The sequence below is a fragment of the Zootoca vivipara genome, chromosome 4 (genome assembly GCF_965207765.1).
Source record: "Zootoca vivipara chromosome 4, rZooViv2.hap1.1, whole genome shotgun sequence".
NCBI classification, from domain to species: domain Eukaryota; kingdom Metazoa; phylum Chordata; class Lepidosauria; order Squamata; family Lacertidae; genus Zootoca; species Zootoca vivipara.
The window spans coordinates 12,831,475-12,859,330 of NC_142587.1; the positions used below are offsets into that span (position 1 = coordinate 12,831,475).

Below are 27,856 nucleotides of genomic sequence, written 5' to 3' on the forward strand. Positions count from 1 at the left end.
TCCCTGCTCACAAATGGAACACACTCAAACAGGGTGGAAAGGGTGAAATGGCTGCTGAGTGATACTGATGACTTCGTAACTTATAAAGTAGCACTATATGCGTTGAGCAGCTAAGAAGATCAGGAGAAAAGAACGGTCAATTGCAAAGGTGATTCGGACATTTAAGCTGGCACATTCTACCTGAGAACGCCCTGCTATTCTATCGTATGCAACAAATAATTTCTAGGAGACGTGACTGTGGTTTATTGTATTTGCAGTGCCTGATGTTTTTATGGTTACAGTATTGTTGTTTTTCTTTTTGTTTCCTTTGTGAATGATGCCATGGCCTTTGGCGAGTGCAACAAAGTCTCTGATGATGATACAGGCAATGGCAGCTCCATAATACCGTTTCCAAGTCACAGGAACATTTTCAGTCAAAAGTAGTGACATTTCTCGCTGCTCCTGAGATCAGTGTTCTCGTCACACTCCCATCCTGCCGATCACTGGAAAAAGTAAACCACTGCCTGGAGAAACAGGTCTTCCTGCAATTGCGTAGATCTTCCTGTAGCTGGAGCTTGTGGAATCTAGAAAGGGTCAGGAGCAGGCTGAAAATATGCAGCTGGTTCTGTGGGGGCTGCCGCAGTATTCAGAAGCTGACCACTGTCATTTAAAATCAGCTGAAAAAATATATTCTGAGAACAACACACACCACACTTTGGCTGCCTGGCTTTCCTGATACACAAATCAGGTAGATTTGGCTGCCGTTGGGATGAATGGGACTTACACCCAGTGCTTTTTTTTCTGAGGGTACGCAGGGGTACACATACCCCTAAACATTTTGTGAATCTTTGTACTTTTGTCCATTTCCTGTATTTATTTTCCCCGCTTCAATCTCTAAAATGGTGATTTTCTTGAGTCAAAATGAGAGTACCCTAAACAGTTTTTAAAAGAAAAAAAAAGCACTGCTTACACCATACAGTGGTGCCTCGCTAGACAAATTTAATTCGTTCCATGGGTCTTTTCTTATAACGAAAAATTCGTCTAGCGAATCCTATAGGAATGCATTGAATTTGTTTTGAATTATTTTTGCCCATAGGAACGCATTAATTGAATTTCAATGCATTCCTATGGGAAACCGCGATTCGCTAGACGAATTTTTCATAAAACGAGTTCGTCTAGTGAGGCAACCTCCGCTCGAAAAATCATTTCGTTAAGCGGAAATTTCGTTAAGCAGGGCATTCGTTAAGCGAGGCACCACTGTACATCTAAAGCATATTGCTTCCCCCAAAGAAGGCTGGGAACTGTAGCTTACCCCTAGCAGATTCATAATTCTTCTTCTTGTTGTTATTTTGTCATGTCCGACTCTTCGTGACCCCATGGACCAGAGCATGCCAGACAATTCCCAGGATTCTTTGGGAGAAACCATGTGCACTGAATGCCTGGCATCTACGCTGTCACAGTAATAAACTCTCATTTGGAAACGGCATGAAAAATATTCCCCCTAGGGGGTTGGTTTTTTACAACACCTCTCCCCCCATTTTAAGCACTTTATTGTTCATTTATGATTATTGTTATCATCATTATGTTCTGCCGACCTTTTTGTGTGTGCAAAAGTCAGAGCAACCAGGGCTCTCTCTTCCAGCCATTGATCAGGTCCCATTTATTTACCTTCACCGTTGTATAGGCAGCTCCAGGCCAACCATGGGAGCTTCCCATCGGCACCTGATTAGCCACAGTCATAAAGAGGATGCTGGGCTTGATGGGCTTTTGGTTTGATCCAGTAGGGATCTTATTCTCTTAAAACCTCTAAGTGCTCTGTCAAAGTGAGAACATTAAAAACTAGCATCCTGAGGAGGTTATGGAAAAAGCACCGAGTTGGACCTTACATTGTTAAATGAGACCTGGGGAGGCGGGGAGGGCTCAGAACAGGGCCTGCTGCTCCCTCCCTACACAATTTCACATTACATATGTGCAGTTCCTCATTAAAAGTTATGTTGGTATTTACCAAGGTGGCGGCGGCACCAAAGCCTCGTAGATGGGCCACCTAGTTTGTGGAACTGGAGCAGAAACATCACCTAAGGGGGGAAAGGAGGGGGAAATGATATCTGCATTGCAAGTGGAACTAATGAATAGGGCCACTTCCCTCTTTCATCCCGATGGCGTTCATTTGTCCCCGGTTGGGAATGACACCTGGTTGAGGGATGTTTCGGAGGGTTTAAAAAGATGGTTAGGATTATGAGTGTTGGCGGCAAGCCGAGGCAGCTTGTTTGGCCGTTAGGCTTTGGTTAAAAATTGGTATAGGAGGGGCATGGCATAAAATGCCAACCCCCCTTACTTGCTCCTTATAGAAGTATTCCGTTAAAGGAATCCTGGGGCTCAGGGACTCTAGTCCATTCATCCTGCCATAGGCAAGGATGGTGCGGCCATTACAGAGCCGAGCCTTGGGGAACACTCCTTGGGGGAAGAGAGTGCCTGAGAACAGTACCTCCAATCCCTTGGGGTGTTTACTTGACTTACCTACCATTAGGTAAGTCGGAGCTGGTCCTGACCCAATGGGGTCAGATGGAATTGGTCCTGCCCAACCAGGGCAGATGGAATGGTCCTGACCCAACGGGGGTCAGATGGAAAAGGTCCTGTCCCTTAGAGTGGACAGATGGATTAACCAAAGCCTAAGCCAACACTCAGAATTAAAATGTATTTTGAATAAAGTTGTGGCCAAAATAATGCCTAAAACCCAAACCTAAAATATTGTGTCAGTGTGAGTTATTTGGGATTTCTGGGAGCTTTGTCACGCAACTGCATTGCAAGTGGAACTAATGAATGGGGTTTTTCTCCCAAACAAAATTTAGCAAAATCCTTGGGAAGCGTTCTGTTTCTACTTGGTATGGATGGTTAGGACAACCATAACCATGTAATTTCCACATCCAATTTAATTATGACGCTGCATTAATAAAAAACACTATGATATTCTAAAGGATTTCAAATACGTTGCCCCAGCCTTTGAATGATTATTAATGCGGCCTTGTTGTGAAAACAACTTAAGCTTTGTTTGCTGTATCTCGCCATAAACAGAAGAGAAGCATTTGAATTATGGCACTGAAATAATTCCGCATTTCCTGTAGACAAATAGTTATTATAAGCAAAGAAAGTGTAAAGAGAGGCACTTCAAATGATATAGAAACTTGCATTTAGAAGCACCAGGTTTTTAAATTTTTATTTCCTAACTCCAAAATCCAACACGCTCCGTAGATTTAATAGCTCCTTCACATTCCAAGACAATCTGAGGTGTGGAAAAAAGAGACAATTCAAGCTTTAGGGAATATTGGAGAATTATGTGCACATCTCGCACAAAGCGATCACCATATCTACTGTGGAGAAATAAACAGAGAACTACGACCGGACAAACTCATCCCTGATTTAACTCACATGCTAATCAATGAACTATGAGCAAAATATGATGGATGGAGGCATGTTAACTTATTTCCATGTTACCTGGCATCCTCAGCCAATGCCAGTCTCAGGGTGGGGAAGTAGAACCATTACTATTGCATAGCACCTAGCATCTTCGTGAATGGATGCCATCCTGAATCCAGATAAAAATTGCCCTCTCTTGAGAAACTCACTAGGGCTGCATGCTCCTCGTTTCATCACCATTTGTTCTCTTGCGACGCTGAATATGCAGCTAGGTTACTACCATCTCTATGAATACTCAGACCAAGTCGTATGTTAATGCAGTGCGGTTGTGAGCACCCTTTCAATGCGACTGGATCTCACATGGCTCTGTTAATGTTCGTAGAAAGGAAGCATCTGTGACAGGCCAGTGAAGCGGCACCTTCGTGTATCAGCTGGTAGGGGAAAAGTAACCGCACCAGTCATCTTTGGCCCATGTGGTTCCTTCCTACAAACATCAGTGGAACGATATCGTTCCACACAGCAGAAGTTGCCTTACAGTTCTAGTATCAAGGCAAGACTGTCCGATTGCCCAGAAGTGGGTAGAGTCTGCAGTAAGGGGCAACGGAGTGGAGAGCAGCCCCACAATGCCTTCCCTTAGAAATGTCTGTGAAGAGGAAAGCATTTTAGAAGAAGGCAAATGACAGAGTGGACTATGTGTTTTGTTTTGTTTTTTTTAAAAAACAGGGCTCTACGATTTCTCTTGCCACTTGTCTCAATTGTGTTAAGGAGTTGTAATGTGGAGTAGCAGACGAGGATACATGGGGTTATATTATATTTACCTATAGCATAATTAGATGAAAGTGAAACTGGACTCTGTTTTATCAATATTTCATTACATTGGAAAAGGCCCAAGAAGAATCCTGGCATGCTGGAACATGCTGGATAAGTGTACTGAAGTGTCCAAGGATTTTAAAAAAAGGTAAAGGTAAAGGACCCTTGGATGGTTAAGTCCAGCCAAAGGCAACTATGGGGTTGCTGCGCTCATCTCGCTTTCAGGCCAAGGGAGCTGGTGTTTGTCCACAGACAGCATTCCGGGTCATGTGGCCAGCAGGACTAAACGCTTCTGGCGCAACGGAACTCAGAGCACACAGAAATGCTGTTTGCCTTCCCACCACAGTGGTACCTATTTATCTATGTGCACTGGCGTACTTTTGAACTGCTAAGTTGGCAGGAGCTGGGACAGAGCAACGGGAGCTCACTTCGTCGCAGGGATTTGAACCATCGACCTTCTGATTGGCAAGCCCAAGAGGCTCAGTGGTTTAGACCACAGCGTCACTGGCATCCCCAAGGATAATAAGGCTGAGCTACAAGATAAGATGTTAAACATAAATCAAGATGATAAACATAAATCAAGAAACTTAAAAATAAATGGGATACAATTAGTTGTAGGGTGATTAACTGCTGGCTCTCTCTGTGACAAGGAAGATGGTTTAGCATTAATAGGTAGACGAAGTTACTTGTGGGGAATCAGCCTATGGTGTTTACTGCATCCTTTTTCTTAACACCTTAGGCAGGTGAAGGGAAGGGCCATTCCTCAGTGGGACAGGATAGGTGCATATAAGGCCCTAAGTTCAACCACTCACATGCTCAGTTAAAAACCCCTTAAGAAACGGTCTGCAAGTAGTCTCTACCTGAGACAGAGCTGCAGCCAGCCAGCCAGAGCAGATAGTAAACGGACCATTGGCCGAATCGCATACAACAAGGCAGTCCATTATATCCATATTCTCAACTAGAGATTCTGAATTTGTGTGTAACCTATAAAAATGTTCAATTCAAGAAAGATTCAACAGCTGATGTACAGTCAAAAGGTGCCTTTACTTAAGCAACCACCACTACCACCATGTAACTGCGAATAGGGGTGACAGGGTTGGGGGGGTTATAAAATTTTAAATAATAAAAATAATAATAAACCCAGAATAAACCTCTTTTTGAGAATCAAAACCTCTGCCTTTTGTTTACTTACGGGACATAGCATTTAATTGTTAGCTGCATATATGCTCATTTTAGGGGGAAAGGGGAGTGTTAAAAGTGCTTAAGTATACTTTATACATTTGTGCTGTGTGCCTACTACTTTTATTACTAAATCGATAGCTAATTATAATGAGATGAGGAGACAATTATTTTGAAACATGTACAATTTATACGGTCAAAGCCTTAACAGCAATGTGAGCCGCTTCCTTGAAAGTGTTCCACCAACTTCTCTCTCTCTCTCTCTCTCTCTCTCTCTCTCTCTCTCTCTCTCTCTCTCTCTCTCTCTCTCTCTGCTTGAAGAGCAATCCAAACTGGGCCACCTATTTGTAACAAATCCCTTTTCAATGAGGCTGTAATCCTATACCTATTGACACAGGAGTAAGCCCTTTTGAACTCACTTGGATTTCTGTATAGCCATGTAAGGTAGCAAGGATCCGGTTTGGGCCTGCTCACTCATGTTTATCATTAGGTTGTGATCCAGGGCCCTCTGAACATGGCTAGGACATCTGCATAAATCTCCCCCCTCCCTTGCCATGCTACCTTTACACTATGCCTAGCATGGCAAGGGGGGGGGGTAGAATTTATGCTGATATCCTAGCCCCTGCTGCTTCTATTTGCACCCAGTGCCTCTGAGATCTCACCTTGCAACATGCTAATGCTCCGTCTTAGCCTCGCCATTCCTGGTACACAGGTGTGATACAACACACAGAGGCTTTTCAGACATTATCAATAGGATCACCAATAGCAGTGCAGCAAAGGAGCGTAATATTTATGCGTATGGGAACAGGATCACAGCCCAGGGCTCGAACACTTTCTTTTACGTCAGATCCTGCTACCCAGACACATCCTGGGGCTACTATCATCAAGTAGGCAGTCAAATTGGCTTTTGAAGGAAGCACACAAGAGTACAAATTATCACCACAAAGTCGCACTGCATTTCCACGTCCGCGTTGCACGTGCTCGCGCAAATGCACAGACACAGAAGAGGGAGAGAGACACCCCCTTGCAACTCCGTAAAGAAATGAATCAATGAAAATGCAGGAAAGTTGCCTTTCTGATTCTTGCACTTGCCAGTCATGAAAAGACGACTCTTCCTAAGCAGAACAACAAAAATAAAAGCCGGTTGACAAAACATTTTTTCCCCATACAAAGATGTGTCAACCCTGAGCTTGTAATTAAGAAGTTAAAACCTGTGATTTATATATATATATATAATATTCATATATATAAAAATAGATGATCATACTAAGACTAAAAAAGTGAAAGAAATTTTCCATGTCACTACTATATATATATATATTATACTTGTGTTGACGTTTTAGCAACAGAGTTCCCTTCTGATACAGAAACTAATAGATACGAAGGATGCCGTTTCTATGCAAAACTAACATATTGATCCAATTACTGTTATGAGTTCCTTGGGAAACTGCCATTTGGTTAAGGTAATGAACACAGTTGCAGGAATTTCTGCTTGATGCCAAACCTGCAGCTAAAGAAAAAGGAGAGATTCTATCGCAAGAAATTAGTTTTTTATGTCAAAACCCTCGAGTTAAAACTTTTCAAGCATTGTTAAGACTTTGCTACAAACCAGATGGTGATGGGCCTTTGTCAATTACATACCATGGCTAAGGGGTAAAACCAACTAGGACAAAGCGTGTTAGAATTCAAATAAGAAGTGTGCTAAACAACGTGAATATTCTGAGACAAATGATGTTCCTTGATTCCTGCTTTTGTTTTGGACCTCTTGGCAAGTCTTCTATTTATGGCCAATGGAGTGCAAATAATAAAAAAATTCAAAAGACACTCCCGCAATAGTAAAGATCATTTCGGTGATCTGAAGTGCGATACAGAAGCACTCCTTGTTTTTTTTTTATGTATATGTTTGAAGTCACATTTTGCTATTTTGGGGGACCTTGGACTTAGCTTGATTTTGGTGTGTGTGTGTGTGTGTGACGTTCTTTATTTCATTTCTCTTCTCTTTTTTCATTGTAATGGAAAACCCACACTTTGTACCCTTCACCCTTTCCCGCCTCCCCCCCCCCTTTTTCTTCCTGCAGCATAAAAGCAAATGAAGCTCTGAAAAGTCTCCTGTAATAAAAACGTGAGAAAAACGTGAGATCTCGCCGAGGAGCGGACAGCGTCTTCATCACAGCTATCTGAAGGAAACAGGGAAAGGTCACTCTGGCACCTGGTGCTCTTTGGAAACGCACAAAGGGGAGCAGGTTTGCAGTGCCGCTCTCTTCTAGTAGAAAACTGTAAGTATTTGTGGCATGGTCCGTTGCCCAAGAGCATAAGAAAAAGAGAAAGTTGGCTGTTTTTGTTTTTATTTCCCGAAAGCTAAAAGGCAGTCATCGCTGGCCAGAGCCAGGATTATCTGCACTGTTTTTGCAGTAGGAGGACCAGGCAGATGACAAACCACGTGAGTGCTGACCAACTGGGCTGGCTGGCTGAAGACGAGTCCTCTTCCCTTCTGTCTGAATCGACGAGGGGTGCGTCCGTGGGGATGAATTCAAACTCTGTGGGACAAATGTCATCCGTGCAACCGCTTCCGCTTCCCGAGCCACTGGTCTCTTCACCTGTGGGAGTGGAGGGGAGAGGGAGAATGTCACCATCACCATCACCATCTATTTCTTATACCCCGTGCATCTGACTAGGGCAGGGGTCCCCAGACTTACCGGGCTTTGGGCAGGGGAGTGCACGCGCAGCGGGCCGGAGGGCGGGGAAGTGCGCGACCGTGCGCATGCGCACACGCACACGGTCGGAAAAAAATCGCCGTAAATCGCTTGTGTGCATGCGTATGGGCCTCCCCGACCTGGAAGTGCATCGGAAATGACCTCTTCTGGGTCGGGAGAGGCCCATACGCATGCGCACAAAGGATTTTTGGCGATTTTTTGCCGATTTTGAAGATCGCCGCCGCGCCGCGTGCCGTAAGAGCGGGCGGCGGCAGCGGGCGGCAGGGGTCGTCGCGGGCCGGATTGGGAGGCCAATTGGGCCGCATCCGGCCCGGGGGCCGTAGTTTGGGGACCCCTGGACTAGGGTATCCCAGCCACTCTGGGCAGCTTCCAACAAAATATAAAGGAATACACCAAAACATCAAACCTTAAAAGCTTCCTGAAGCAGGGCTGACCTCAATCATATAATTGTTTATCTCTTTAACATCTTTGACATCCTTCCAGGCACAATTCAAAGTGTTGGTGTTGAGCTTGAAAGCCCTAAATGGCCTCAGCCTTGTACACCCGAAGGAATGTCTCCACCCACATCGTTCAGCCCAGACACTGAGGTCCAACTTCAAGGGACTTCTGGTGGTTCCCTCACTGTGAGAAGCGAGGTTACAGGGAACCAGGCAGAGGGCCTTTTCTGTAGTGGCGCCCGCCCTGTTGAATGCCCTCCCATCATATGTCAAGAAGATGAATGCCAAGGCCCCATGACAAAGGTCCCCTAGTGGATAAATAAAACACATGAACAAGCAGATTTTGGTTTATGGGTTTAAATAGGGGCACAAATAGGAAAATTATTATTATTATTATTATTTATTATTATTAAGGTCAACTGTCAGGGATGATGGAAGTTATGGGCCCACAATATCTTGGAAAGTCACAGGTAGATCTCTGGCTGCCAGGATGAACAGACCTCTCCCCATGAGACCTCAGAGAGCTAGCATGTAAACAGCACTGAGATGGGTCAAGGCAGTTTCCTGGTCCCAAGGAAGTTTTCATCTGAAAATAATGAATAAATGGATCCCAATGGACATTGCAGCATCTCAGCCAGTGGTTTTGACTAAGAACACCCTTGAAGAATCATTTACTATCCCATTAAGCACTGCTGTTGTAAGGGACCCGATAAGAGAAGCTGAATGACGCGGGATCTTACTTGTGTCCTGAAAATTCACATCGTTTCCATTGTACGCGTTCTTGAGTTTGTTCGTCATGACTCTCAGGGCCATGATCTGCTGCCTTATGTAGGTGTCGGGCCTGGTGATGTCGACGTCAACCTCAGGATTGTTGATCTGGTTGGTGAGCCCATCATTCATGATCTCTGGGAGGTATCTGTGCATCAGAATGAAGAACTGCATCAAAATGATATGCCATGGCCAAGAAATTTCACTAGCCGCCGACACAAAAAGCCTGAAAGTTCAATTTGTCAATTCAATGTACATGCAGCATTTGCTGCAAATATGCCTCTCACTCAATCCAGTAAGTCTTTTAAAAGTTTTTCGTTATTAAAGAACAAAGGAACAGGCAACCTATTTTTCAGAATGGTCATTTCAGCTCACCAGTAAACCCACCGTTTGACACTGAATAAGCAGTGAGTCCCAGATGATGATGATGTTGTGTTGGTTTACACATTTAGGAAAGCACTTTGCTTAGTAGCAATTAAGAAACGCAGGGGCTTTTTTTAGGTAGGGAAATGGGAAAGTAAAGGATTTTCAAAAAATATATACAGGTATCTGCATTAAAGAGGGAACTATATTATTTTGACAGGGCTTAATGTGAACTCTGTTAATATGACAGAAATGAATGCCTGCAACTCTAGAAAATGTTATGTGCCTCAGAGGAAATGCTTTTACATAAAGAATAATCTCATTCCCCAACTTCACTGTCAATATTTTGAACTAAAAGCTATGGATTGGATTTAAACTAAGGCTACAATCCTAAATACTGCACACATTATACATTTAAAGCAATTCCCCAAAAGAATTGTAGCCTACCCCTCACAGAACTACAATTCCCTGAACACCCTGAACAAACTACAGTTCCTAGTATTCCTTGAGCAGGGAATGCTAAATGCACACAGCCACAGTCTAGGAAGTAAACTCCACTGAACACAGCAGGACTTAAAATCAGTTAGCCATGACTCAACTCTTGATGACTTCACTGGGAATTAAATGAAACAACAGTGGTACCTCAGTTTACAAACACAATTGGTTCCGGAAGTCTGTACTTAACCTGAAGCGAACTTTCCCATTGAAAGTAATGGAAAGTGGATTAATCTGTTCCAGACAGGTCTGCGGAGTACTTAAACGGAAAATACTCAAACCGAGGTGTACTTAAACCGAGGAATGACAGTAATGGGCAGAGAAATCAAAACTGGCAGTGGCACCAAGTTCCGTGTAACATGGGGTGCTGGTTGTGTGTGCAAGTCCCTCTGCCATCTTGGGGAGGTCTGGTGGGGCCCTCCACCACTGTGAGGAGGCCTCGTGGGGCCCAGTCCCTCAAGACTGGGGGGGGGCTCAGTCCCGTCCCCTTTGTGGGACTCAGTCTCATAGAGTTGGCACGTATACAAAGTGGGGTCTGGCAAGAGTGGAGCAGCCCCTGTTTCAAGGACTTCTGCCTCCTGCCACAGCACAGGCTGCCTGTTGGCTTCGCACAGTGGTGGCCGATGCACTTGTGGGGCTCCTCACTGCCAGCGGAGGCATATAGGATTGCGAACGACTGGTCATGTTGGACTGGTCATGTTGTGCGGATGCCTGATGATCATCTTCCAAAGCAACTACTCTATTCCAAACTTCAAAATGGAAAGCGTAATGCTGGTGGTCAACAAAAGAGGTTCAAAGACTCTCTCAAGGCAAATCTTAAAAAAGTAGTATAAACACTGACAACTGGGAAACACTGGCCTGCGAGCGCTCTAATTGGAGAACAGCCTTTATCAAAGGTGTCATGGGCTTTGAAGACGCTCGAACTCGGTACGAAAGGGAGAAACGTGCTAAGAGGAAGGCACACTTGGCAAACCCTCACTGTGATCAACTCCCGCGCAGAAACCTATGTCCCCACTGTGGAAGGACATGTGGATCCAGGACTCACTGTTAAGACTGTGATTATGGAAGAGAATCTTACTTGGCTATAAGTGATTGCCAAAGAAAGAAGATAGGATTGCGACCTGTATACTGAAAATCTGCATTAAATCTCATCTCCACTGAACTGATGGATAGGTTGGATACCTTCTGTCTACGTATTGATCATGTTAAAGATGGCGCAAGTCTGCATCCTACCTCCAAGGCTGGATGGGTTTCTTACCGCACTCCAACACCCACATTTTAAACATGGGTGTTTCTGGGGGAAGCCTATGTGTGTAGACCTCTATGAGAGCTGGAGCCCTGAGTGATCAAGTTCATGCTCTTATAGAAGTCTACATGCTTAGGCTTTGGCCAGGAAGATGTGCATGTTCAACACATGGTGCTGGAGGAGCAAGGATGTCACCCCACTTCAGACGCATAAATAATAATAAAAAAGGGACTGGGCCCTGCTATCTCTTTATTTATTTTTTTGCTTTTTATTTTTTTGGTATTTTTTTCTTTTATTATCCTTTTATTTTGACAAAGTATAAACATAAATAAATAAAAATAAAAATGTGCACCGCACCACCAAGACCATTCCATTGTAACTATCCAACCTCCCAATATTTCAACACCTCTTGCGATGTTTTGACCCCATTTGTGTTTTAACAGTACAAATTCTACAAACACCTTCCATAGCTCCTCGAAATCATTTCTCCTGCATATTCCCCACCTTGCCTTAATGGCACATGTTAATTTAAAGCTGACCGAAAGTCCAGAGGTAGCATTATTATCAATTTACGATGGGGTGGAAGTTTCGCAGGCTATGAAGGACTTGCTCACAAATTTATTGACAGCTGCACAAATTATGATAGCTAGGAATTGGAAGGGGCAAGCAGGATATAAAATGGAAGAATGGTATATAAGAGGTTTGGGATATAGCTATTAATGATAAATCAACATGTACCTGCTCTCTCTTTCATTGGATAGGTTTCACAAAATCAACACATAATTGACCCAATTATACAGAAATAGGGTCTCACATTTTTTTGTTCATTTCAAAGACTTATAATTTAATTTTCATGAAACATGTTTTGCAAAGTAGCATCAATCTGTGAGAACATGTTTGTGTTCAAAACATCTCTCTCCCTTTTACTTTTTTTACATAGATGTCTTTTGAGGAATGTTGTTTCTGCTCATTTATTTTTCTGAGTACCAATAGTGACAGAAGCCATCCTGTTCTGTATTTCCAAAAAGACCAAAAAGCTCAGAAAAAGCTATGATTGCATTTTCACTTGTTCATTAGTGTTCCATTCACATTATAAGAGCTGTTTCACACTCCTAGCTCCCTGGTCGTATATGGCCTGATAAAATTACATCTCTGATAATGAGGCATTCCTGGCTGCCTTTCAAATAAAGGGCTAGAAAGATCAATCCTTCGCTGTGTTATTTGCTAATTGATGGCCTAGAATTAACTCGGCCTGGCCTCTTCTTAATTAATAGTGGCAGTTGTAGAGAAAGGAGTGATTTTAATAATCACAAGTAATCTTGACATGATGACTTCTTCGCAGTCACATACATAGCTTCCTTTGCCTTAAAACTGAAGTTAGGAAAGGGGTGGAGGTTCCCCCTGCGCAATGATATAAGAGGCCCATTTTAAGGCATGTCTACTATAAATGGAAATTAGTTTGATACCAGTTTGTCATGCCTGTTTAAGAATGAATCCTGGGATTTGTAGCTTGGTAAGTGTACTGAGCGTGCCTAGCCTCTGGTTTCTAGATACAGTGGTACCTCTACTTACGAATTTAATGCGTTCCGAACGCACATTCGTAAGTCAAAAAAAATTGTAAGTCGAATCCCATAGGAATGCATTGGGAGAAAAAAATTGTAAGTCGAAGCAACCCTATCTAAAAATTCGTAAGTAGAAAAAATCATATCTAAACTGCATCCAAGATGGCGGACGGAGCTCCATTCGTAAGTAGAGGTACCACTGTATAGTTCTGAAAACTTCTTTATTCCTTTGCTGCAAATTGAGCCTTACACTGTCTACTCATAAGTATGTCCTACTGTATTCAATGGAGCTTACTCCCAGGTAACTGGGTAAAAACTGCAGCCTTACATGGCAATCCTAAGCATTTTTACTCAGAACTAAGTTCCACTGAGTTCAATTGGATTTACTCTCTGGTATGTGAGTATGCTAATTCTCACAGTTGTTGTTGTTGTTGTTGTTGTTGTTGTTGTTGTTGTTGTTGTTGTTGTTGTTGTTGTTTGTTATATCTTGCCTTTTCCCCTGACAGGGACTCAAGGCAGCTTACAGCTACAATTGTATTCCATTCCATTTATCTGTTGAAGGCGTTGTACATGATCCCTTCCCTCACACATTTCTTCTTTACAACAACCCTGTGAGGTAGGTTCGGCTGAGAGGTTGTAATTGGCTGAAGATGACAGGTGTAGATGTGTGTTTGACATCTATGTGTGCAGGGGATCACACACAGGAGAAGCTCCCTGATGTGGAATAAAGGTAAAGGTAAAGGGGCCCCTGACCATCAGGTCCAGTCGTGTCCGACTCTGGGGTTGCGGCGCTCATCTTGCTCTATAGGCCGAGGGAGCCGGCGTTTGTCCGCAAACAGGTCATGTGGCCAGCATGACAAAGCTGCTTCTGGCAAACCAGAGCAGCGCATGGAAACGCCGTTTAGCTTCCAGCCGGAGCGGTCCCTATTTATCTACTTGCACTTTGATGTGCTTTCGAACTGCTAGGTGGGCAGGAGCTGGGACTGAGCAACGGGAGCTCACCCCGTTGCAGGGATTCGAACCACCAACCTTCTGATCAGCAAGCCCTAGACTCTGTGGTTTAACCCACAGCACCATAGGATGTCCCTATTTCCACTTGAGAAATGTTGGAGGGTATGTTTCTGTGTGTGTGTACCTTCAGCACAGTATTTCAAAACAATGCTTCACAAAGTGAACAATGCATGGTTCCATGGAAGTTTTAGATGCAAATATTAATATATAGTTTTGGTCTCCCCCCCTTACTTAGCTTTGGTGTGCCCATTCCAGCAGTCCTCCTCATTGGACAGGCCTGCTGTCACTCTTTCTTCTTTGCAGATACTGTATGGTAAAGTTGACCAGAACTTTTTGGAAAGCTTCAGTTTTTCTTTAATGTCAATTACCTGATCAAAAGACAAAAGAAGGACATTTGGTTAAAAAGAGATAAGAAAAGATGAATAGTCTCAGATGGTGTGTGCACATGTGCATATTTTTTTCTTTTCAAGAATTACGAAATGGCAAATATTATTCTTGATAGTGGAGAGGAACTCAAGATAGTTTCCAGATAGACTGAAACAAGGTGCAAACCACATGGAACTGCAATCCTATGCCCACTTACCTGGGAGCAGGCTTCACTAAACTCAACAAGATTTATTTATGAGTAGGCATGTAAAGGATTCTGCTCTCAATTTACCTTAAGGCCATTTCTGCATAACATTTAAATTGCCCTCGTGTCTTCCCTAGGCATGCAACTTTGTGATTATTCATCCAAAAGAGAGTGTGGGAGAAAAGCGCTTGTAATTCAAATGGTCAAAGCAGGCTTATATTTGCAGGATAAACTGAAGTAAGAAGAAGACCTAATAAGAAGACGTAGAACAGGCATCCCCAAACTTCGGCCCTCCAGATGTTTTGGACTACAATTCCCATATTCCCCAACCACTAGTCCTGTTAGCTAGGGATCATGGGAGTTGTAGGCCAAAACATCTGGAGGGCCGCAGTTTGGGGATGCCTGACCTAGAAGCTTATCAGGAGTAGCTCAGTTAGATGATCAGCAACAACGGGCAATTTCCTTTGAGGCTCACCCTCTGCTACTGAAATATGCACCTTCAAGTTTGTGTGGTTTTCAAGGGCTTGCTCAGTTCACATGGAGCAACGGTGAGGCCCACCAATTAGAATATGTTCCAGAATCCTAGGAATTCCTGCTCAGTATTTCATGCAGAAAGCACACCTTTCTGGTAGATAGCCAGGCAACTGGGATGGAAGAAATGACTTGCCACATGTCAGAAAAACGGCATTTGAGCTTCAGTAAGAAGACCTAGGCTATTTAATTGATATTTTTTTTATAATACGTAAGCAAACCTGCCAGTCTTCCATTTCATTGTGCTGAGTCTTTGCCGCTGTCTTTAAAGAACAGTCGGCTCACCTCCTTGCTTCATAGACCCAGAACCATAAAGTACACTAGATGGCAGCATTGGCCAATATTCTGCAGAATTAAGCGTTTCCCTGGCTGCACACAAAACATTACACCCCAAATAAAATTGTAGATTGTTCTACCGAATAGAAAACTGACAGGCCTGATATTTTAAAACTTGAAACTGACAGGCTGCTATTTTAATGAGGTCTGCCAGAGCCAAGGTTAACCAAAGCCTTAGTTCCTTACAAAGCATTACTGCCTTGCTTCTCAGCAGGAGGCTGCACAATGCGATGCCTATTGATATCTTTATAGAGTTCTCAAAATTGCATCATGGGTGTGTTTGGTATAACAAAGGGCTTTAATTTTTTTTTAATATGCAATTTTGGACAAATTTTATTTCTTTAAACAGAAATGGCCTTACCTTGTATTTGTAAAGCATAGCAGTATGCCACCTAGAGATCAACGGGCCCTTTTGTAATTTGAAAATAAAGTCGGAGACCTTTCTTGCAAAGAGATACCTCCTTCCTCTCTGATGTTTCAGAAACACAGAAGGAAATTTAAAGGGAGGAAATGTGCGTTTGATATTTGCAAATGGCTTCATGAATTTAGACAAGGAGATAAATGCCAGAGGTGGTCCGACAGCTCACACACATTTCATCTCTCTTCCGCATTGTGTCTTATGCCTGCACCACTTGCATAAATAGCATGCATCAAACTCGAACATGATTTTCCAGCTTCACATGTGACAATGGTCTCTAAAGACAAATTAAAGGTTTGGTTCAGACACTCTCCCCCTCACATCCCTGGACCTTGAGCTGAGGGAGTTTGTGGTGCCACAAGAGTGCTTGTAACCTGGCCAGGATAACATGAAGGTACTGGCAGGGGCGTAGGAAGGGAGGGGCAAAAGGGGCGCTCCGCCGCGGGCAGAGCGACCCCGGGGGCGCCATCGCGGCTGCCACCGCTCGCGCTGGGTGCCCCGCCTCTGCAGACGGCGGTTCCTGCCCCTGGAACGCACGCCGCGCCCCTATGGGCGGCATGCCATGCCCCCAGAACGTGCGCCAGTCCCGCCCCCCCTGCTCCGCAACTGGGTACTGGCAGAAGGAACCAGCCTCTCCAAATTGATTCGATTTAATATTTGTATTCTGCTTTTCCAACGAAGAACAACAGCAAGGTAAATCTTGTGGTCTTCCACACCCCTAGTATATAAATACCCTCCAACATTTCTCCGATGAAAATAGGGACGTCCCTTTCTATAATGATAAATTTACTATTTACACCCCAGACATCTTACTGGGTTGCCGCAGCCACCCTGAGCCGCTTCCAACATATATAAAAACATTAGGATTGCCTTCAGACGGCTTGGGGGGGGGTTGGATAACTCCATACCCTCCAACATTTCTGCACTGAAAATAGGGACATCCTAAGGAAAAGTGGGACATTCCGGGATCAAATCAGAAACTGGGACGCCTTCTCCAAATCAGGGACATCTCTGGAAAACAGGGACACTGCAAAACACCTAGGGTGAGGGATCATGTGTCTCTTCTGAAAGTATTTTATTATCTTGCTTCATGTTCAACACAAATACAGCTACTGAGTCCTCATTCATGTTTGTTTTAGGGGGGGAAACAGCTTTCAGGTTTTCAGTTGGGGAGGAGAGAAGCCACAGGGATCCCCTTAGGCATTTCCTGATTCCATCACCACCCTTGCTGCTTTTTCTCATATGGGACTTTACATGTGTGCTTGCTCTCACATCCTCTCACCTTTAGGAGGTGGAACTAAGAGCTGATGGCTTTAAATATTCAACTAAGAGCCATATGAGCTACAAAATTGCTGCGTTCTTGGATATGGCCCACAATGGAGAGGCAAACACCAAGATTGTTTTCTTTGTTTGTCTGTCTCATTTATATCCCACCGAGGCACTCATGGAAGCATACATGTTTCTCTCCTTCCCCATTTTATCCTCACAACAAGCCCTTGAGGTAGGTTAGGCAGTGAGACTGTGACTGGTCCAAGGTCACCCAGTGAGTTTCATGGCTAGGCAGGGATTTGAACTCTGGTCTCCCAGGTCCTAGTCCAACACTGGAAGCACTAAACCACATTGGATCTCTGGTTCGGTGCGATTTCTAACAGTCAATCTCATGTTAAGATGAGCTCTTGTTAAAGCAGGTTTGTTTATACACTTTCAAATGTCATCATATTTGCATCATCTCTCCCTCTCTGTTTAATCACCTTCTCCAGATCACTGTTTGCCAGTCACCTCCTGGCAAATAGAAGGGGAAGAAATGGAGGCAGTGAGAGATTTTACTTTCTTGGGCTCCATGATCACTACAGATGGTGACAGCAGTCACGAAATTAAAAGACGCCTGCTTCTTGGGAGAAAAGCAATGACAAACCTAGACAGCATCTTAAAAAGCAGAGACAGCACCTTGCCGACAAAGGTCCGTATAGTTAAAGCTATGGTTTCCCCAGTAGTGATGTATGGAAGTGAGAGCTGGACCATAAAGAAGGCTGATCGCCGAAGAATTGATGCTTTTGAATGATGGTGCTGGAGGAGACTCTTGAGAGTCCCATGGACTGCAAGAAGATCAAATCTATCCATTCTGAAGGAAATCAGCCCTGAGTGCTAACTGGAAGGACAGATCGTGAAGCTGAGGCTCCAATACTTTGGCCACCTCATGAAAAGAGAAGAATCCTTGGAAAAGACCCTGATGTTGGGAAAGATTGAGGGCACTAGGAGAAGGGGATGAGGCAGTGGAAGACAGGAGTGCCTGGCGTGCTCTGGTCCATGGGGTCACGAAGAGTCGGACACGACTAAACAACTAAACAACAACAACCAGATGACTGTGAAATAAAACAACCAAGGCAGCCGAAAGTACGGAATCATAATTTAGCATTCAAAATGATTATATGAAAAAAGCACGAACAGGTTTTATATGTCACAGCAGAACCGTACCCACTTTAATATCTCTATCACACCCTACTGTACAATGTAAGCTTCAGAGGTAACTCAAAGTGGTGGGGAGTTAACTTCCTGAAGTGGAAATCTGAATAAGTCTGTTAAAGATTTTCCTTTTCCTAGACAACTTGGAAACAGTGTTAAAAAGCTAAGTCATAAATCTGAGTCAAGAAAATCCAAAGTGTTCTGACGGAGATGCGTTTTATCGCAGATGAGTGTAGCAACAGAATTGCAAGCACACTAGTATCTGAAAGTGCTGGGAGGGGTGTGTGTGTTTTTCTGTGACACATCCATAGCTAAGCGCTGAAATTTCAGGAAGAAACTTTCATCTCTCTGAGAAAGCACAAGCAAAACCGGATTTCAGGCAAGCAGATAATAGTGACAGAATGTCAGGTCCCTGCATCTTTCCCACTGTTTAAGAAAACTTATTTGCTTCCAGAAAAGAAATGGCCCACCCTTTCGACATTTTCAAAGGTTGTGAGAGTGGTTACTTAAATGGTGAAACATGCATCAGTAAATCAGTAAACTGGAGAAGGAATTTGATTGATGTGGATATTCACATTTGAATGGTGACGAAGCCAAGCAGGGGTGAACGGAGCCGCTTGGCCACCCAGGGTAGCAAACCCGAAGGCACCCCCGGGGCGCGGGTGTGTGTGTCCATAGCATGCATGCGTCCTGCGTCGTGACGCAAGATGCATGCGTCATGACACGTGCATCACAACGCACAACAATGCACACTATGGAGCACTACGACGCGGCAAACCCCACAAGCAAGCCGTGGAGTGAGGCTCCGCAGCTTGCTTGCAAACCGCCGAGCAGGTTTGCGGGCAAGCTGCAGAGTGAGGCTGCCTAGCTCTGTGGCTTGCTCTCGGGGATTGTCGCGGCGCTACTTCATAGTGCTCTGTAGCGAGGGGTGTCCATAGCGTGCATGCGTCATGATGCATGCGCGCTACGGAGCAACGCTGACGCCCCTCCCTGGCCCACCCCTTGCCTCCGCTCCAGCCGGAAAAAGGAAAGCGCACGCTGAGCACATTTGTGAGCAAGCCGTCGGCGTGCACTTTTTACCGGGTGGTGGGGCTCAGCTTGGGGGTGGTGCCGAGTGTCACCCCCCAAGTGGAACCTGGGGGACAGCGTTCCCTATGGCCCCTGTTGCTACCCCCCTGAAGCCAAGGCCACTTTTGTGCAAATCCAAAAACTTGAGACATACAATGGAATACCACTTTCTTTCAATGCTGTGCTCTCACGGCCCAGCGGGGTCAGAGGTCAACCTGAATGGTGTTCCAGTCAGGCTGCTGGTCCAGTCTGGAGGAGACACAGATGACTCCAATGGACCAGAGGCTGATGTGGGCACAAACCCACAGCACCATCTCTGAGAATTTTAGACAGGCTCGGTATCAGCACAGGGCATGGTGGGACAAAACGAAGGGAGACTAGGAAGGCCCACCATGGCTGGTGACGGCACCCCCCTTTCTGAACATCACTTTTCTTTTTTAAAGAGCTGGGAGGTAAAAGGAGAAGCTCCAGACCAAGCAGCTGTGGTCACCATCTTCATTATACCCAGTGCCTCTGGGCTCTGCCCCCAAAGCTTTAGCTACGTGGAATCCAGAGCTCAGTGGAAGGAATGAAGATATGATGTAGTAATAAATGTAAAAACAACAACAATAATAAAACACATTTCCAAACGATTTCAAGTCCAATACAGATACAGACTTTGATAAGAAAATCTTTTTAAAAAGGGCTTTCTGGAAAAGGAAGGCCTTCAACTGGTGCCAAAAAGGCATTTGAGAAGGTTTCTGTCTGATGTGCAATAGGAGGTGTCAGAGGGTCGTCGTAGCTACTCTAGAGTAACTAACTCCAGTTTGTCTTTAAAGACGTTTATTGTGCTATTTATTTACAGTGCAGAGACAGCTCAAAACATGACCTCTCATCCCGAATCAGAATCCGGCAATGGGGTACGTCTGTTCCTACGCCAGCAAAGTAGTTTGGGCACCCCAAAACGCTGCCCCCTTGACTTGCGTTGCGGCGCTCTCCTTACTTCTGGCGCTGGAAGGAGTGATGCCCTCTCAGCTTCCTCCCTCAGCAGTCGGTGCCCTGGCTCTGCAGCATCCATAAGCGTCTGCCTGCATCCCTCCGCCTCCGAGCTTTCCCATTGTTCCTCCCTCTGATTTCTCTCCTCTTCTGAGTTTCCCCCTCCCCCTCTGGCTGCTTCAGAACCACTGGTGCTCTCTGTACTTGACGAGGTGGACGTCAGGATGATGGGGGCTGGCTCCCTGTAGGGAGTCACCCTTACATCGGGAATTGTAAAAACTAGGTGCTGCCACCCCAAAGGCCCTATTCCACAGGAGGCCCTTTCCTGCAAAAAGCAGGATTATAAGGGGTGAGACGGCTTTTTCCATTGAAGTTACAATCACCACAGAAAAGAAAATGGCAGGGGTGGCCTTGCTGCAGAAGGATATGCTAGATAGGAAGGGAAAGTACCTTAAAAGAAGTATTTCATGTTCGAACACTGGAGAGCAATAGCACACAAAGGGGGAAGAGAGAGGGCAAACTCATATCACCAGTGGACTCTGAAAATGGTGTGGGCAGGCACTGAGCAACATGAACACCAACAAAGAGGTTCCCATCAACCCACTCAAATTACCCCCTTTCCCATGGTAAGGGCCACAAACAGACACAGTTACTCTTTCGTAGAAACTGGAAGCAGCAGTTTGAGTGCCAATGAGCAACCATTCTACGACATGAGCATTTCCTGGCTGGCTCAGTCACAGCGGCTCATTCCCAGGGGTGAACACACAACATCTGGAAAAGCCCTAAGTAAACACAGGATGCGGTGATAGTCCCTTAGTAGACATATGCCTAGGTGTTTATTTTCAGGGCAGACATCCTGTGTGAAAATGTCCGTTTGTCTTCAGCCTTCATTCTCGTTATCTTCTGTGAACTTAGCTCCCCTGATCACTCATTCATTCTTTTTCTTTCCTTCCCCCACTACCACCCCATTTTACATAGTGCAACTCTGACCCCAAAGTTTCCGTGCTTCACCTAGGGAACATTTAATGATGGGATAGAGTTCTCTGTGTGTGCAAATTTGAGCTATAGAGGTTAAAGCAACAGGCTGGTTCTACTCCACCAGCTGTTGGTAGTGAAATAAATTTTTTCCCAGAAGGATTTTTCAGAGGACTTGAAGCTGACCTGGGGGTAAGTCCCATTGAACTCAGTTGGGCTTAATTCTGATTACCGTATATTCCAGCGTATAAGATGACTGGGTGTATAAGACGACCCCCCAATTTTACCAGTTAAAATATAGAGCAGGGCTCACCAAACTTTTTCAGCAGTCCACTGTCCCTCAGACCTTATGGGGGGCCGGACTATATTTTGAAAAAAATATGACTGAATTCCTATGGCCCACAAATAACCCAGAGATGCATTTTAAATACCATATATTCCGGCGTATAAGACGACTGGGCGTATAAGACCCCCAACTTTTCCAGTTAAAATATAGAGTTTGGGATATACTCGCCATATAAGAAATACGACCCAGCGTATAGGACGACCCCCAACTTTTGAGAAGATTTTCCTGGGTTAAAAAGTAGTCTTATACACAGGAATATACATTCTACTCATGTAAAAACATGCTGATACCTGGACCGTCCGCGGGCCGGATTGAAAAGGCGATTGGGCCGCATCCAGCCGCCGGGCCTTAGTTTGGGGACCCCTGATATAGAGTTGGTATATATTCGCCGTGTAAGACCACCCCTCTTCCACCGCACCGCACACCAAATAAAAATTAAAGAAACATGCACTATGAATGTAGTAAATTCCAGTCAGGCAATCTCACCAAAATGCGAACAGGGGCTGGTTTCTAATATTTAAAGAAACAGCTAGAGAACCTTTTGGTAGCTGAAATTCAGTTTCTTCCTACTTAAAAATTAAAATAATAATAGTCAGGGCTTTTTTCCCAGCTGGAACTTGCTAGAACTGAGTTCAACATGTAAATAATTGTGTTATTTTCCGCAACGTTGGACCCTGTGTGAGAACCCAGAGGCTGAGAGGTAATTTGTTTCAGAAGGAAACTGATTTGATATTGATTTTTATACTAGTAACTTAACAACAACAACAGTACTGAGCCCGACTTGGTGGAACCCGACCAGGGCCCTGCAGGATTTGACATCTTTCCGCCTGGCCTTTGGTTTGGACTCAGTCTGACCCTTATGTTTCCCTCCCCTTATGGTTTTGATTTATGGGCTACTACTAAAATGAGGCTGCATTTTAAATTGTATTTTAACTAACAGTTTTTCCTTTTTCTTTTATGTTTTATTGTAATTTTATTGGTGTTAACCATCCTGAGCCCGGTTCTGGCCGGGGAGGGCGGGGTATACGTAAAATTATTATTATTATTAACAACAACAACAACAAAAATAACAAAAACAACAACAATTTGTTTATACCCCGTCCATCTGGCTGGGTTTCCCCAGCCACTCTGGGTGGCTCCCAACAGAATAATAATAATAACAATAAGTGATAAAACATCAAACATTAAACACTTCCTAAAACAGGGCTGCCTTCAGATGTCTTCTAAAAGTCAGATAGTTGTTTCTTTCCTTGACATCTGATGGGAAGGCATTCCACAGGGTGGGCGCCACTACCGAGAAGGCCCTCTGCCTGTATTAATGTAACATTTCTATATGTAACTGCACTTTTTGCAATACTTTGTTTAAGTTGTCTGTTGTTGCTTCAGTTTTTGGTATACTGCTTAGAGATATTTTTTAATATATCAAGTGGAATAGAAATACAATAATAAAATAATAACATCAAATAGCTGAAACACTTTTCAGTGTATGCTGAAGACACACCTCTTTATGCTGATCAACGGCTGAGCTTCATGCTCCGCCACTGGGGGCGGAGAGCAGGCGACCTGCCCCCAGTGATGTGGCGCGGGTTTTGGGGCGGGGCATGCCGTGCACAGTGACGTGGCATGCATTTTGGGGCGGGGTGCACTGCATTTTAGAGTGGGGCACGCCTTTTGGGGGCAGGCAGCAGCGATTGCACCCCTGGGATCACGTTGCTTGGGGCGATCCGCCCCCCCACTCCTATCTTCCTACGCCCCTGATGCTGATACCCTATTATTGTGATTGTTAATTGTTTTAACTGATTTTTAACATTGCATTTTTACTTTGTCAGTAGCCTACCCATGGACCTTATGATGAAGGGGAAGGAAAGGAATAAGCAGCAGCAGCAACAACTTTGGTCACATTTCTCCTTAGAAATATACTCCAGTGCCAGTTTACACTGTTTTATTCAACAGCTTTTAATCTCTCTTTCCTAAAGGCAGGAAGGATTTAAATACACACAGAGGAGCCTTGAAGGATTGCACTGACGGTTCTTGAGCCATAAGGCATTAGGACCAAACTTTTCTCAAAGAATCCTGCCCTCAGGAGCATTTCTGAGGAGAAGGGAGAATTCAATGAACACCATACACGCCCTTCCTTCAAATATCAGATTTCACACACACAGCGGTCAAATTAAAACAAGGACCAGGTTTTCCAAGGTAACCAATGCAAAGGAAGTTATGCTTGGCTTTTAAGGATGAGTCATGCACAAAATACGTTCCAAATATAATGGGTAGAACAGGAAAAGGCTTTGCTGAAGGAACAACAAGGCCCTGATGGATATATGGTTACATGACCTGCTAGTGAACTCTCCTCGCTGCCCCGCAGCAATGCAAGAACGGGAGCAAGTCCTCCAATTAAACAAATGAATCTCTGAGATTGTCTGTATATAAGATAATAAACAGTAAGCTCATTCCGCCATGGTGAAGCTTTATGTAGCCAAAATGGCACCAATCACGCAAAAGGATGAGCTATCTGAACCGCAAAGTTTTCTCATATATATATGAGAACCTTAGGGGGGATATCAGCTTAATGAGAACTGAGCAAGCTGAGTGCAACGAGCACGGGGTGCTGATGAAGTATTGTGTGTGTGTTTTGGGGGGTTAGATGGAAAACTGATGGGGAAAAATGGAATGGATTATGGAGAAGTATGTTGGAGGCTTGCTGAATTCCTGAATACTCTGCGCTGTAACCTCTTGTTGCACTCCCTGCTGAGTTTGGTTATTATGTTCCAACTCAAGGTGACTTGCAGCAAGCACCTAAAAATGTACATTTTCCTTTGGCTGATTTCCACCAAAGAAATACAAACAAGCGATTCCAATTTGTGCATATTCTTGGATGGGAATTAATAAAAGGAGACTGGCATTTCGTATTTCCCAGTAATGGAAATTTAAGCAGGCAGCAGAAAGAGGAATATAGTCAATGGGAGAAGAGGGCAACATTCTGCGAGTGAATCCAATGCACACTTACCTGGGAGTAAACCCCATTGAACTTAATGGGGATTAGTTCTGGAGAGATGCATAGAATTAGACTGCAAAGGAGTCAAAGGTAAAGACTTTTAATTTCTGCCTTGTTGTGTTTAAACAGTCTAAAATGTGAAGAACATGGGCAGAGAACTGGGAGTTCATCAAGAGAAAAGGTGGATTCAGTTACCTGATGTAGACATCAAAGTGATCAACATCTTTGATTTGCTATATTTCTTATCTTGGATTTTTCTAAGTGAAGCTTAGTTCTCATGTAGCTGTAATTTATCCAGGCTTAAGACATGTCCTGTCAAATCTGTCACAGCCTCTCATATTTCATTTGTCCATCAAAGTCAACGGCATTATAGACGGGAAAATTGAAAATAAAGGGGGAAAACCTGCTTGGCTAAGACAGGTCTTTCAAGCAAATGAGGGAATCTGGGGAAGAGTCTTTAGGGCAATTGATTTACTGTAGGTCTTCATGAATATAGAACTGTAATTTTTAGTCTTTAGGCACCCCACAGGACAGACACAGCAAGGCTCTTAACTGGATCTGATGTGTAAGGAGGAAGCAAAGCAAAATATAGACAGAATGTAAAAGCTCAACCAGAATTTTTGTATGAAATGTGTGTTTGTGTGTGTGTGTGTGTGTGTGTGTGTGATTTGCAATACAAAGCAGAACTAGAACATGATCAGTCATCAAGAAGACATACAGGGCTGCGGACCCATCTGGAATGGATTAATCCACTTTCCATTACTTTCAATGGGAAAGTTCACTTCAGGTTAAGTACGCTTCATGTTAAGTACGGACTTTCAGAACCAAATAAGTACTTAACCTGAGTTACCACTGTAATAATAATAATAATAATAATAATAATAATAATAATAATAATAATTGTCACAGATGGGTGTTGGCTACTCCCGAGTAAGCACTCCACACATCCTCTGGATTTTCAGAGTTTTATTGTGCATGCTATATACAGTGGTGAGATGTCTCAAATCATGTCTGCTCTGCATGGGGCAGAAGCCCACAATGGCGTCTCGTGGGCTCTGACCCCCCTTTTAAGACTGGGCATCCAAACGCCCCTCCTCCTTGCTCTATGGGTCCTCCGTGGTCCCAAAACAGGCTCCTGAGGTGCCCTTCTACTTACTCCCTCCTTTCCAGCCCCTGCTGAAGCTAGCTCCTCCCCTGCTTCCCTGCTACCAACCTGGAGCTGAGCCACCAGGACTCTGCAGAGCCCTGGACCCGTCTTAACCCTTCCTGTTCCTGATTTAAACTCCCAGACTTGCTGCTGCTCTCCCATCTGATGGAAGTAAGCAGAGTGGGCTGCTCTCTGCAAGCCCTCTCTCTAATAATAATAATAATAATAATAATAATAATAATAATAATAATATGGGATGGAAAGCTGATGAGAAGCAGCTGTAATTGCAATGGCATTCAGTCCAGCCCAAGTTTTACACTTGCAAAAAGTCACACGTGAAAAACACAACGTAAGAATGTAAAAGCTATCCACAGCCTGTAAGCAGTTTTTAAAGATATTTCAGATCTACTGTTCTCAGCGTCAGAGCTACTACTTCAAAATCCTTGCCCAACATAACAGGTCCCCCTCCCTCCATTCTGGGCAAACTGGGCAAAGGACAAAACTTCGAGTTTCAAAGAAGAAAACCACTTTGTCTCACAGGCTGCATCTGAATCAGTGACACTGACTGAGTGAGAGAAAGAAAGAAGAGAGGCAGGTTATCAGCGAGGCTGAAAGGTCTGCTATCGAACCTGTAGGATTAAATTGCCCAAAAGCAGCGCACTTCAAGGGCATTTCTTGTAATTGCTTTCCTCATAATTATTATAGGGTTGTTATCAACACATATCAAATAACCACCATCACTTTAAAGGTAAGGGACTAGCACTTACACAGACCCTTTTAAGTGTTGCTAATCATGGTCACTGAGGATCAAATGCTATAGATGATGTATTATTTGCCCTCGGAAATCACTCTCTTTTTGTTATCGTTCTTGAATTTCTTAACATTGAGAATAAATACATATTAAGCAACAACAACAACATGGGAGCTCCATGGCTTTTTTGTTGCTCAGTGACTCTTCAGTGTTATGTATAGCACAAAAAGACAGGTTTACAGACTTCGTTTCTCCACTTGTTTCTGTTGGTGATTCCCACAATTTTGCTATGGGATCCTTAGTGTTCCCTATGATAGCTAGGGCTGAATAAATCTGTCAACTTCAGTTTCCTGTTTTGCAAATCTTAATATCAGTTTGCCTCTTTTGCACAACAAATTGTGACTGCATATTTTACCTAGTATGCAATTCTTGAAGCAATTTTCCTGAACGTAATGTATTTATCTATGCTCTTTCCATTAATATATTGATTTTTTTTGTGTGTGCAGGTATCCTCCTAAATTACACTTTGTTTAGTATGCATTCTCCCCCCCCTTTTTTCGGTTGGAGAACAGTGTCGCAAAGTTCAGAGAAGTGCAAATTTCAAAGGATTATCTGTTTCAGGTCACTTATTTGTTTGGGAAATGTGAATTAGATGACATGAAAATAAGAATGAAACAAATCCATCCCGCCCCCACTAACAATAGCAGATGAACTCAAAGACTCATAAGATTTTTGTTCAAAAGCAGATTCGGGAACTGATGCTGTCACCCCTTATTTTCTTTTTAGAGTGGAGATCTATGGTGACCTTCCTTCTTCTGGATAATTGCTGCATAGCTGCCAAGTTTTCCCTTTTCTCGCGAGGAAGCCTATTCAGCATAATGGAATTTCCCTGAAAAAAAGGGATAACTTGGCAGCTATGAATTGCTGCATAAACATGGAGTCTTCATTCACATTTTTTTGTTTAAAAAAATTGCTGACCTAGCATCGTACAATAAATCAAAAACTTGCAACGATGGATAGATTGCAGTCCAAACCAGCAGACCTCTGCAATGTTTATACCGAGTGGTAATATATTGCCTCTAGGAGAACCAGGGAAGAGTTTGTGAGGAAGGCTGTGTTTGCTTTTATACTACTACTACTACTAATAAATAATAATAATTTATTATTTATACCGCGCCCATCTGGCTGGGTTTCCCCAGGCACTCTGGGCGGCTTCCAACAGAAAAATGAAATAAAATAATCTATTAAACATTAAAAGCCTCCCTAAACAGGGCTGCCTTCAGATGTCTTCTAAAAATCTGG

General features: G+C 43.8%; 1 protein-coding gene across 1 annotated transcript in view; it reads right to left on the bottom strand.

Moving 5' to 3' along the window:
• Nucleotides 1–3,176: 3,176 nt before the first annotated feature.
• Nucleotides 3,177–27,856, bottom strand: part of GPC6 (glypican 6) — a 709,291-nt gene continuing 684,611 nt past the window's right edge. The window contains exons 7-9 of the mRNA XM_035116478.3: nucleotides 14,210–14,346; nucleotides 9,274–9,449; nucleotides 3,177–7,979 (exon numbers count right to left, since the gene is read on the bottom strand). Of these exons, the coding sequence (XP_034972369.1) occupies nucleotides 7,774–7,979; nucleotides 9,274–9,449; nucleotides 14,210–14,346 (519 nt within the window). The 3' untranslated portion in view covers nucleotides 3,177–7,773. The remainder of the gene's footprint in view (nucleotides 7,980–9,273; nucleotides 9,450–14,209; nucleotides 14,347–27,856) is intronic.